A 13,027-nucleotide genomic window follows, 5' to 3' on the forward strand; every position below is an offset into this window, starting at 1 on the left:
TGAATTCTAGAAAAGTGAACGTGCTCTACCTGAGAGAGCTGTCCCGGAGGTGTGGGAGGAGCTAAGAATGTCGGAGGGAATGCCTCCCTTCTCCGGAGCATCAGATGTGCCTTCCTCCTACTGTTAATGACAAAGTTGGGAAGGTGCAGTTGTGTCCCTTAAAGCCTTTCCGCGCTAACCAAAGGGACTCTTGGCCCAGCAAGCGGAAGAGCCTTTCCCCTAGTTTGCGTGGTAATCATTCCTTCCAGGCGTTCTTTCTTCTCCTTCACACCCTCCCTTTCTGTTTTTGAGACAGGGTTTCACGGTGTATCACTGCCACCCTGGAACTCACTGTGTAGACCAGGCTGGACTCAGAGACCCTCCCGCCTCTCCCACCCCAGGGCTGGGATTAGAGGCGCACCCATTTGATGTCAGTGCTCGCCCGCAGGTACGGATGTGCACCACGTGACTGGAGACCCAGCCCCGGAGAGGGCGTCAGCTCTTCTGGGGAGTGGATTTAGGCAGTTGTGAGCCGCCATGTGGGCGCTGGGAACCGCGTGAAGAGCGGCCGCAGCTCCACCCGCCAGAAGTCACAGCTCGCGGACAGTCTCACCTAAGGTTTTATCGGCGGCTCCTGAACTCAAAACTCCGAGGACCTTGAGCCAAACCTCTGCCTACTTGGTCGGTCGGAGCTGCCCTCCTTGGAACGTTGGGACATTGGGGCAGGTAAGCAGGCCGGGCTGCGGGTGAGGCCTGGGGCACCCTGTTGTGTACGCGGGCTCGATCCCTCAAACAAAACAAAACAAAACAAAAACTAACAATCAAAAAACTGCCAGGCGATGGTGGCGTGCACGCCTTTAATCCCAGCACTCGGGAGGCAGAGGCAGGTGGATCTCTGTGAGTTTGAGGCCAGCCTGGGCTACAGAGTGAGATCCAGGAACGGCGCAAAGCTACGCAGAGAAACCCTGTCTCAAAAAACCAAACCAGACAAACGCAAAACTGATTTATTTCACTTTCTGCACGTTTTCGTGGGCTGTCTCTGAGTATGGCAAGCGCTCCGACGGCCAGACACTCGCTCCCTTTATGGCCCCCTTCTTCAGGACACTCGCCCCAGACTCCCTGAGAGGGTGGTTTTCCTCTAGAGAAGTACAGGGCTGCGAAAATCCCCCGCCAGTGACTTGGGGTTTCGGTGGCTCGCCCCGCCGCCGCCACCGGGCTCGGGAAGGCGTGGGAAGGCCGAGAGAAACTCCGGAGGGCCCGGGCGGGCGGGCGGGCGGGGGGCGGGGGGCGTGGCCGCCGCGGGCCGCCGCGCAGGCGCGCTGCCGCCTCCGCGAGAGTGCGCGCGCGCCCCGGCGCGTGTCCCCGCGCGGGCTCCGTAGCGCGTGTGCCGCCTGACGCAGCCCCGCGGGCCCTCCTCCCGCTCTGCGGCGGCCGCGGCCGAGAGGAGTTCGGGGCGGGCGTGCGGGCGAGCGGGCGAGCGGGGCGGGGGGAGGCGAGGCGAGGCGGCGCGCCGCGAGAGGAGGCGGCGGCGAGAGGAGGCGGAGGAGCAGCAGGCGCCGCCATGGCCGCGGCGCTCACCGACATGGCCGACCTGGAGGAGCTCTCCCGCCTCAGCCCGCTGCCCCCCGGCAGCCCCGGGCCCGCGGCGCGGGGCCGGGCCGAGCCGCCCGAGGAGGAGGAGGAGGACGACGACGACGAGGCGGAGGCGGAGGCGGAGGCGGTGGCCGCGCTGCTGCTGAACGGCGGAGCGGGCGGCGGCGGCGGTGGCGGCGGCGGCGCGGGGGGCGGCGAGGCGGAGACCATGTCGGAGCCGAGCCCCGAGAGCGCCAGCCAGGCGGGCGGGGACGAGGACGACGAGGAGGAGGACGACGAGGACGGGGGCAGCAGCAGCGGCGGCGCCGAGGAGGAGAGCAGCGCCGAGAGCCTGGTGGGCAGCAGCAGCGGCGGCTGCAGCGGCGACGAGACGCGCTCGCTGAGCCCGGGCGCGGCGAGCAGCAGCAGCGGCGATGGGGACGGGAAGGAGGGCCTGGAGGAGCCCAAGGGACCGCGGGGCGGCCCGGGCGGCCCGGGCAGTGGCGGCGGGAGTAGCAGCAGTAGCGTGGTGTCGAGCGGCGGCGACGAGGGCTATGGCACCGGGGGAGGCGGGAGCAGCGCGACCTCCGGGGGCCGGCGGGGCAGCCTGGAGATGTCGTCGGACGGGGAACCGCTGAGCCGCATGGACTCGGAGGACAGGTCAGTGCGCCGCCAAGGGGACTCCTCCGGGACCTGACCGAGGGGACTCTTCCCGGACCCCGTCGAGGGGACTCGGGGGACTCCTTCCTGACTCTCTCTCTCGAGGGGACTCTGCGTGGATCCCGTCTAGGGGACTCCTCCCGGACCCCATCGGGGCGGCTCCCTTGCCCGATCCCCTCCCACCTCCTGGACCCACGGCCCAGCCTGGGGCCCTCGTTGCGGCGACCCTTCGTCCTATCTAGACTCCCCGGCTCCGCCGAGGGGCCCAAGGGGACTTTCTCGCCGCAGTCCTTTCCGTTCCTTGCCCCTCCTTCCCCACCCCGCTCGCCCTGGGAACGTCTTCGTCGCGATCTCCCTTGCCCCCTGACACTGGGACCCCAGACCCGGAATACTTTCCCTCCGCGATCTCCCGCCCCCTGAATTCTCGGCCCCTCCCCCAGATCTCAACTCGGAAATCCCTGGCGGCCGCCGCGCCCCTCTCCACCGCTGAGCGGCTTCCAACTCCTCACCATCCCCCTCAACTCTCCTTTCCCCACCCTCCTTCCCTCGGCGCGGCTCTCCTTTCGGATCGAAGGACGACTCTATCCCGGAGACAGCCCCCCAAAGTGGCCCAGACGCTCCAGCCGAGCTCCAGAGGCCCTTGATGTACACCTCGGTACACAAGGTTAGCTTCGTGCATCGGTGTTCGGGAACACTTGTCAGAACTGTAATTGACAAGTGTTATCCAATATGGCTGGTCTCCTGGATCTCGCAGAACTAACTTGTGCAGGGAGGAGACCCCAACCCTGGCTTTTCTTTACTTTTAAAAAGACTGTTGGTTTGTTATATGTACTCACTGCTCCCCAAATCCCTCATGTATGTCAGTTGTATCATCTCTAAGGGGATTTGAATCTTGGTCATCAAATCTGAGCGAAAGTTTAAAACACAGAAAAACCATTGTGAAAAGGAACAGTGTGAGTCGATGCCCTTTACAGTAACTTTGCTGAATCAGAAAGAATTGGAGTCACAAGATACAGCCACGAACATTTTAAAAAATTAGGATGTGGCTTTTAAAACGGCACTACATAGTGATACTTTGTGGGAGTTATGTCCCCCTTGACAATTTTTTTTAAAGTCACATATAGGGGAGGTGTCTGGAAGAATTAGCTCTTTTCTAGAGCTTGTTAGAAGTAACAATGCACTACTATTTTTCTAGATAGAATATTTAAGAAATGCAGTATGCTTCGGTTGCTGCTCTAATTTTTGATTGCTTTGTAGAATTTCGTAATCGAAGTGGTCGATTTTTAATGTACTTTTAAAAGAATCTCATGTTCATTATGTTCCTAAAGTACATTAACTTGCTCATCTGCTAGTGTTTTGATGAGGGATTTATAAGTCCATAGTGATTTCTCTCCTTGGGTTGTATTTTGGGGGGCTGGGGGCGTTGTCTGGCTAATAACATTAACCCAGAATCACTTGAGAATCCAATCTTTTCTACCAACCTTAGCCTCTGAATACTGGGTTCACACCCACCAGCATGCCTGGATTTTGATTTGATTTTAAGTTTTTAAGCATTCTGAAGTCTTCAGGAATTCTGGTTGCTAACTAATAAAGACGAACATGTTATAGTTAATGATTGGGAATATTCTGAAAAAAAATTTCAGGAATTCTTTTTGACACTTTAAAACCTAGACAAGTAAATACTTGTTCTCTCTCCTCCAACGTTCTTTACAACAGGGTTTCATTCTGTAGCCCAGGATAGTCTGGAATTCACAAAAATCCTCAGTCTCCCAAATGCATGAACCACCATAAATGTAGCTCAAGAAATGGATCTTGAATGGGTGTAAAACAGACTGCTCCTTAGGAAAACGTAGAAAATTGTGCTAAACTGGGTGCATGTGGTTGGAGATAGCATCTTCAAAAAAAATTAGAAGTTCATGTGGGCCAGCCTATTTTAGGGGTTGCTCTCTGCTGCAGGAAGCTGTTACTCAGTAAAATCTTGTCTGCCCTTGAGAAACACTAGTTGATTCAAACTACACAATGAAGCATGTGCTATTATTCACTGTTGTGTATGTTTCATTGATGACATCTACCATCTCTTTGCTTTTAGTGCACACATGTGCACATTCATGTTTCCATGTTCCCATTTCATTCTCATATTTATGATGCACAAGAGGGGTTATTTTAACTTCCATTTAGCAGATGGGGAAGCAAATTGAGTGTCTCACTGAAAACAGTATTTGTGAAGATGCAGCTGGATGTGAAACAAGGTTCGCAACTCTTTCTCCCTCACAAGAGTTGGAATAATTCACTTTTTTAGTTTTTAAGGAAGAAAGATTTTTTTGGCTTCCAGTTCTGGGGGGTGATACAACTCATCATGGCAGGGAATACAAGGCAGCGTGCAGGGAAGGCATTGGGGAGCAAGAGGAAGCTGGCTGGTCACAATATGTTCATGCTATGAGATTGGTTCTGAGAAGAGCCTGTGGATTCGTTTGTTTTTTAGACAAGGTCTCTGTGTAGTCCTGGCTGTCTTGGAACTCTATGTAGACCAGGCCGGCCTCAAACTCAAGTGTCTTTCCACTGGACAACACTTGGCTGAGAAAATGCCTGGATTGGGTCACACGGACTGCTAGACTTTAGAGATGTTCCCGAGGGAGCTGTCCACCCATAATTTGTGGGAGTCGGGAATAAAGTCCATCATGGCTCAGGAAGGTGTGGCTGGAGTGGCTTATAGTGCTGGCCTAAACAAGTGGTGTTATAGTGTCTTAGAGGTGTCGCTGCCCTCCCCATTCCTTTCAGGAGACAGGGAATTTCTGCGTAAGTTTCATTTGGTATTGTGAATATCCAATTTTGTTATATAACTCAGTGAAGAGTAACATTGCCATCAAAAGACCAGATAAGGTTAAAACAATAATCAAACATACTTCCTTTTTCCTTTTTTCAACATTGGTGGGTGTGGGTGTGTATGTATGCATGTATACCATGAGGCACTTGTGGAGTTTAAGGAGGACTTGCCAGTTCTCTCCTTCCATCTTGTATGATCTGTGGGAATCAAACTCAGGTAAACTCATTTACCTCCTGAGCTACCTAATTGACCATTCTTACTTTCATAGTGCTTTTAAGCATTGGCGACTGAAAAAAATGCTAGTGTGGTGATCATTTCAGGGTAGTAGCTTTATCACCTGTGTGAGGAATCCTTATTAGTGAAATTGGATTGTAGCCTTGATGGTTTTGAAATACACCCTGTTGGCTTTGAGTTTTATATTTCAGAGTTGGTTTAAGTTTAGAAAAGATCCACTTTGGTTTTGACAGTCTGACTGGTTTAGACTGGCCTGGTGCTCACTTTGTTACCTAGGCACTTAGTCTCCAACTCATGGCAGTTTTCCTGCTTTAACTTTAGTCTCCTAAATGTTAGGATTACAGGTGAGCTATCATGCTGCCTTGCATCCAAAGTTCTTGATTTCCTCTTTAGATTGCACCAGTCTCTGGACTCAGAGTTGATTTCATGGAAGGGAGTTTTGTAATGGACGGAAAGGTATGATAGTTTAAAAGTCATTTTAAAGGTTGAGACTTATGGTAGCAAGTCCTACACACACAGCTCAGCGAACCTGATTAATCAAAAGTGAAAAATGTTAGATTTTATACTTTGCCTGCCACATTTGTTACGGTTGAAGTTGCAGCAGTGGAGAATTTGATGGTAGTGCAGTGGACTGTAAGTGCCATTTCAGCATGGGTCACTTAGGTAGTTTGGCAGGAGCTTCGGTTAGCTCAGGGCCTTAACACTTCCATAGGACAGTTTGTATGGCATCAGTGTGGACTCGATAGTTTTACCTAGATTGGTCTGGGAAGGAACAGAGGGGAAGCCACAGAGCTCTTTGACCCAGATAGACCTCTGATAAGTGTTTTATTTGGTTTATGTATTGGTGTTTTGTCTGCAGTTATGTCTGTACATGTTTGTGCTTGGTGCCATTGGAAGCTCTGGAACTAGAGTTATATATAGATGGTTCTGAGACACCATGTGGTTTTGGGAATTGAACCCAGGTCCTATGGAAGAATAGCTCTTGTTCTTACCAACCGAATGATCTGCAGCTCCTCTAAGCTTTTTCTGTTTCTATTTTAGTCTCTGATACATTTAATTGCTTGTTCACTTATGAGTGAAACAAGCCTTTAAACCCTCAAAACTCTACAGGTTACCTGGGGAGTGTGGTGCCATCCTGTAATCTCATCACTGATAGGCAGAAGCAGGAAGATCATGACCAGCAAGTATGAGGTTGGCTTATCTTATCGTACATGAGTTCCAGGCCAGCCAAGGCTTATATCCAGATCTTGTCTCAAAACAAGTCACCTCAAACCAACACCCCCCCCCCATGAAACCAAATGCAAACATAACAATTACTGCTTTTCTGGCCACTTTGGGGTGGCCTGGAACTTACTCTTTAGCTCAGGCTACCCATGAACCCATGTTGATCCACCTGCCTTGGCCTCCCTTATGCTGGAATCACAGGCATCAGCTACCGCTCCCTTACATTTTTTCCACTACATTTGTTTGTTTGTTTATTTATTTTGGGGTGTGCACGCTCAGAGGACAGCTTGTGGGAGTTGGGTTTTTCCTTCCATCATGTTAGTACTTGGGATTGAACTCATTATCTGGATCCCCTGAAACTGACGTTATAGGCAGTTGTAAGACACTATGTGGGTGATGGGATTCAAACCTGGATCATTTTCACTGCCGAGCTAGTCCTCTACCCTCACTTTTTTTTTTTTTTTTTTAAAGCCAATTTCTCATCTAGTCAAAGCTAACCTGGAACTCACTTTGTAGACTAGGCTGGCCTCAAATTGGTTGCTAGGATCATAGGCATATCACTTACACTTGGTGGCAGTTTTTAAAGGGAATTTTTTTTTCTTTTTTCTTTTCTTTCTTTTTTTTTTTTAATGGATTTTCGAGACAGGGTTTCTCTGTGTAGCTTTAGTGGCTGTCCTGGAACTCACTCTGTAGCCCAGGCTGGCCTCGAACTCACAGAGGTCCGCCTGCCTCTGCCTCCCGAGTGCTGGAATTAAAGGCATGCGCCACCACTGCCCAACTTCTTTTTGCTTTTTTATATGTTTGTGTGTGGAGATCAGATGACAGCTTGTAGGAGTCAGTTCTCTCCTTTAACTTTCATGTGGTTTGGGGATGGAACTCAGGTATCCAGGCTTTGGGAGCAAGTGCCTTTACCCTCTAAGCCATGTCACTGGCCTGGCAGGACCCCCCCCCCCCCCCCCAGTGTTTCTGTCTGTAGCCCCTGTCTGTCCAGGAACTCCATTTCTAGACCAGGTTAGCTTACAATTTGCATAGATCTGACTTTTTTTTATAAAATGTCAATTTGGATTACATTTTTTTTTCTGGAATTTATAAAAATTTTGTTTTTGTTGTTGTTTGTGTGTTTGTATCTGTGTTGGGTCTGTGTGAGTATAGGTGCTGAGAGGCCAGGGACATCAGATAGATCCCTTGGAGTTTCTTGTGGACCAGTCACTCACTTGGGTCCTATGCAAGAGCTGTCTTCAGCCCCCTGGAAATGTTGTTAACAAAGTCAAAGGTCACACTTTATTGTATAATTGTATTAAAGTTAGGTGTTTATTCTGTTAGTCGGAGCATGATTATGATCGCTTCTGTCTCCAGCTAGATGAGAACTGTGGATGGAGTAATGCTGAAGGGCTGTGTACTTTAGAAACAAACCCAGTGTGAAATGTGGAGTGAGAGTGGCCATAGAATAAAGTAGCTTGCTTGTTTTCCACAGACTGCATTTCATCATTGTTGCATAAAGTCCCTTTTGACCAATTTAGTGAATGCTGCTGGGTCTTGGGGAGAAAAATCCTTTGTCTTTCTCTAGAGAAGTCATTGTGGGGATAGACAGTAAACTTTTTTTAATTTTGATTAGAAAAACCCATTTTGACTGTTTGGTTTACTGTGATAATGAGTTGTAATTAGGGTAATAATACTAATACTATCTTGGTTTTGGTTAATGATTTTTAATGTGCCTCTAATTTTTTGTAATCAGCTCTGTGACAGAGTCATGTTTTTTACTTAAGCTATCTCTCCAATCCCTCATCCTGAGTTTTTAATTTTTTTTTTTTTTTTTTGAGATGGGGTCACACTATGTACCTCGGGCTGGCTTGGAACTCACAGGGATCTGTCTGCCTGTCTCCCAAGTGCTGATATTAAAGGCTTTGCACCACCATGCCTAGCTAGAGCAATTCTTCTAGTAAGTGGCAGTATTAATAGGTGGAAAGAGAACCACCTGTTATTGTTTACAGTTAAATTCAATCTTTTGTATGATCTTAAGATCATCAACAATTTGCAAAATAGGTTACTCTTTATTACTAACGAAGTTGAAGGTTTTCTAGACATGGCTCATCATTTTGTAATCTCAGAGCCAGCCTGGGACACATAGCAAGACTGTGAGTCAAAAACAACCCAACCCAACCCAGCCAGAAACTCAAGGTTATATTGTTCACTGTGATCCTATTAAATTCTCTTAGAGCTGTATTTTTCCCTCCATTTTAAGCAGTTTTCATTCTACATGTATGGTCATGTTTGTGTTTCTTTCTGTTTATCTCTCCTCTCCCTTTTGTTTGCTCAAACTAGCCTGGAATTGACTGTGGATCAAGCTGCTGTCCCCAGTTGAGATTCCCTCAGGGAACTTGAGGTTGTATCCAGTAGACAGCAGAAGCTAACTTAGGAGCCTACCCTTGAACTTTGTGCAATCTTCCTGCCTCCCTCTGAAGCTCAGGGTTCCCAGGTGTGAGCCATGCTCCTGGCATCTTGAGACCGACCACTTAGTGCTGCTAGGTCAAAATCCTCCTGAGGGTTACAGACATGTCACACCAGGTGACTGGCCCATTGTCTATCCTGAAAAAAATGAGGATTTTGGAATACTTGTTTTATAGGCTATAGAAGTACCATACATGCATGAGTCCTTAGGTTCTGTCCCTAACTCCCTACAGCCATGAGGGGTTTGTAATAATTAGGTGACTTGAAGAGGTCCTAAAGATCCTGTTTTTCATTAATAAGGGGGAGAGCCTGATCTGGTAGAGATTAGGGAAGTTCTTATGGGAAGCCTCAAATCAGAACCTTCATTTCTTGAAGGGTTGGGAGTGTGCATTTTCTTAGTTCATGCATGGTACCCTTAATCCTTTCCTGTTACGAGCTGAGAGCTCAGTGGTTTCCAGCCCTTTAATAGAAAAGTGCTGTTATCACAGTAGTGGACATTTTGATGTCTGTTGTTGAGAAAATAGAATTTAAAAACAATTTACAGGGTACAATGCTGCAGTTAGAATAGATTCTGGTGTTCTCTTCTGCCCAGCAGGGCAATTATTGTAAATATCAGAATAGCTAGGAGAGTTTTGGGTGTACTACAACAGATGATAAATGTTTAAGGTTATGGGATGTTCATTAGCCTAGTTTACTCATCATCCATTGTACAGTTATTGAAACATCACTTTACCCTGTAAGTTTGTACAGACAGCTATGTATTGATCAAAATTTTAAAAAAAATTAAGAATTTCTAGTAGTGGTTGAAATTTTTTCCTCAGATGAAATTTTATATACACATAAAAGTTAAAATGGTATTTGATTAGAATTGATTGGGGAGGCAGTCTTTAAACTTGTTTATGTTACATTTTAATTTATTTCATGTGCATGTAGGCATGCATGTCAAGGCATGGGTGTGGAGGTCAGAACAGCTTTGCAGGAGTCTGTTCTCTCTCATGGTAGGTCTTGAGCATGCTGAAGAGAGTGCCTCCTCACTGAGCTCTACCCCTCTTAGCTCTATCATTGTTGCTTTGTTTGGTTTTTGAGACAGTCTCAGATTATAACCCAGGTTGGCCATGAACTCACGGTGATCCTCTCCTCAGCCTCTTAGTGTGGGGATCAGAGATGTAAACTACCATGCCCAGTTCCAAAGTGAGTGTTTCTTTTGGAGGCTGAGGGTGATCTTGCTTTTGTATCTTCCTGCCTTCACCTTCCAAGTACTGAGATTATAGGCATACCACCATGTTGATTTTATGTGGTGCTAGAGATTGAACCCAGGAGTTCTGTGCATGCTAGGTAAGCCATCTTAGTGTGCCCCTAGCTCTTTTTTTTTTCTTTCTCTCCAAACTGGGCTTCACTTCGAAGCAAGCCCTGGCTCCCCTGGAACTCACTCTGTAGACCAAGTTGGCCTCGAACTCACAGAGATCCTTCTGTCTCTGTCCCAAGTGCTAGGATTAAAGGTGTATGCCACCACCATTCTCCCTTTCTTTTCCTTAAAAAATTATTACATTATATTTTGTGAATGTGCCTGTGTGTGTGTGTGCGCGCGCGCGCGCGCGCGCGTGTACACGTGTGTGTACGCATGTGTGTGTTGTGTGTATTCACATACACATTTGTGTATGCATGCATGTGTACTAGCATGCTTGGGGGTGTGGGCACGAATGTGGAGGGAGGTCAGAGTGACAACTTGCTGGAGTTGGTTCTCTACCATGTGGGTCCTGGGATTGAACTCAGGTCATCAGGTTTGGTGGCAAGTGCTTCTATAACCCATTTTGAGCTTTTTCATAATAAAAATGTGAGGAACCAGGTGTGATGGTGTAACTGGAATCCTAGCACTTAGAGGAGGGGCATAAGTTTAAGGCCTGGGCCAATAAGACATCTCAACAAAACTAAACAAAACCAGTTACCACTACCCACAAACTGAAAACATACACCTTAAAAGTTGTGACTAGGCTGGGTATGGTAGTATATACCTGTAATTCTGAGGCAGAAGAGCTTGAGCTACCTAGCAAGATCTCACAAAGGAAAATCGAAGGGCATTTTTCAGTCTTTTTGTTGGATAGAGATTAAAATGAAAGTAATCAGCACCAGCCTGGGTAGCATGACAAGACTGTCTCAGTTGGGGATGGAGGGTGTCAGGATGGCTCAGCAGGTGAAAGTGCCTCCCCCAAGCTGATGATGGAGCTGGTGGGAGGACAGAAACAACCCTGCAAGGAAATGTGTATTGTTTCTATCGATACCTTCATTGGAGTACCTGCCATTCAGAGATCTGAAAACTCAAGCAAGTTCCTAAGAAGTCACTTCAAAAGACATAGACTATCTGGGAGTTATGGGCGTGGAACTCAGCCTGAAAAACAACAAAACCAAAAAACATGCTACAGGCACAAAATGAGTGGTAAATAAATCTCCATCCCTAGAGGCGAAAGCCAGTTAATCTCAACACCAGGGAGACTGAGACAGGATGGCCTCTGAGTTACAGGTCAGACTGGTTGGTTGCAGAGTTAGACCTTGTATCAGAAAACAAAAACAATTTACTTACCCCGACACGGTTTCTCTGTAGCCATGACTGTCCTGGAACTTGTTCTATAGACCATGCTGGCCCGGAACTCAGATCCACCTGCCTCTGCCTCTCAAAGTGCCTCCCACTGCTGCCTGGCAAAAATCAAAATTTAAAAAGGGACTGAAAACCAATGCTCTTAAACAGTTAAGAGCATTTGTTTGTACTCTTAGAGGACCTGGTTCAGTTCTCAGGACCAACATGGTAACTTACAACCACCTGTAACTCTAGTTCCCTCCACTAGTGTCCTTGGGCACCAAGTGGTGCACAGACAGGCAAAAAATAAAAAATAAAAAAACACTTACATACAGTAAAAATAAAAAAAAAGAAAAAGAAAGAAAAGAAAAGGTGTGATGGCACACTTAATCCAGCACTTAGGAGACAGGAGTATCTTTGAGTTATTGGGCGAGCCTGGTCTACATGGACAGCCAGGACTATATAGAGAGACCCTGTCTCAAAAAAACAAAGATGTAAAAAATAAAAGGACGAATGTTCATGGTAGGCAGTGCCAGTTACCCATCACTAGTTGGGTGCAGGCCAAAGAGTCATGAAAAGTTTAATTTAAGGTCATGCTGTACTACATACTGATCTGATAGCTAGCCTGGTCTACAGGTGACCAGGGGAAAGGCCAAATTGCTACTGCTCACCTCCATCTGATTTTGCTGGTCAGTGCCGACAGGCAGAAATCACTCAGCTGGAGCTTCCTAGGATGCATTTGTACAGGTGTAATGGATGCCTTCCCTATTGATTAAAAAATCTTTAGGGCTTGGTTATCTGCCATACCATCCTTGTCTTGGTACCCAGGTGTCAAAGCAGAGAATGAGTCCCTGGACTCATGAGTTCAGTTGACTCCTTTAAGATTTATTCACAGTGGATTTCATTCTCACTCTCCCAAGCTGTCCTCAAATTCTTGCAGTCCTGCCTCAGCCTCCCAAGTGCTAGGATTGTCGTTAGTACCCATGGCACCCAGCTTTGTTTTTGAATTTGAGGCCGTGGTGTGTTTTTACCTTGTACTTCATTGCCAGCTAATTTCAAAGCAATGCAGTTGAATGGAGAATTTTGGTCAGTATACATTATTTGTATAGATCAGAATATCGTATGTAATTCAGTATTTGTAAGATCATACTTACGTTGGTAAATTTCTAGGAGTAACAGCCTTTTTCTTCTCTTGTAGCATAAGCAGTACTCTAATGGACGTAGACAGCACAATTTCCAGTGGGCGTTCAACTCCAGCAATGATGAATGGACAAGGGAGCACTACTTCTTCAAGCAAACACATTGCCTATAATTGTTGTTGGGACCAGTGCCAGGCGTGCTTCAACTCTAGCCCAGACCTGGCAGACCACATCCGTTCCATACACGTAGATGGTCAGCGCGGAGGGGTTGGTTTTACCATTTTTTTTCATTCTGTTTTGGTTATATTCATTTATAATTGCTAGTAGAATTTTATTTTTCTCTTCATGAAAGGAATTGGGGAATTCCCCCTCATT

The 13,027-nt window shown here is 47.4% G+C and overlaps 1 protein-coding gene across 5 annotated transcripts in view; it reads left to right on the forward strand.

The window, feature by feature from the left end:
• Positions 1-464: 464 nt before the first annotated feature.
• The window catches only part of Aebp2 (AE binding protein 2), a 50,185-nt gene continuing 37,622 nt past the window's right edge, over positions 465-13,027 (forward strand). Inside the window, exons 1-2 of one of the 5 annotated variants that reach the window (XM_076568136.1) lie at positions 465-705; positions 12,712-12,919. In XM_076568136.1, coding sequence (XP_076424251.1) covers positions 12,728-12,919 — 192 coding nt within the window. In that variant the 5' untranslated portion in view covers positions 465-705; positions 12,712-12,727. Of the gene's footprint in view, positions 706-1,459; positions 2,212-2,408; positions 2,876-12,711; positions 12,920-13,027 lie in introns of those variants that run through there. The other 4 variants (XM_042274247.2, XM_015995374.3, XM_076568135.1 and 1 more) reach the window with 4 other exon arrangements.

The sequence above is a fragment of the Peromyscus maniculatus genome, chromosome 3, assembly GCF_049852395.1.
Source record: "Peromyscus maniculatus bairdii isolate BWxNUB_F1_BW_parent chromosome 3, HU_Pman_BW_mat_3.1, whole genome shotgun sequence".
NCBI lineage: Eukaryota > Metazoa > Chordata > Mammalia > Rodentia > Cricetidae > Peromyscus > Peromyscus maniculatus.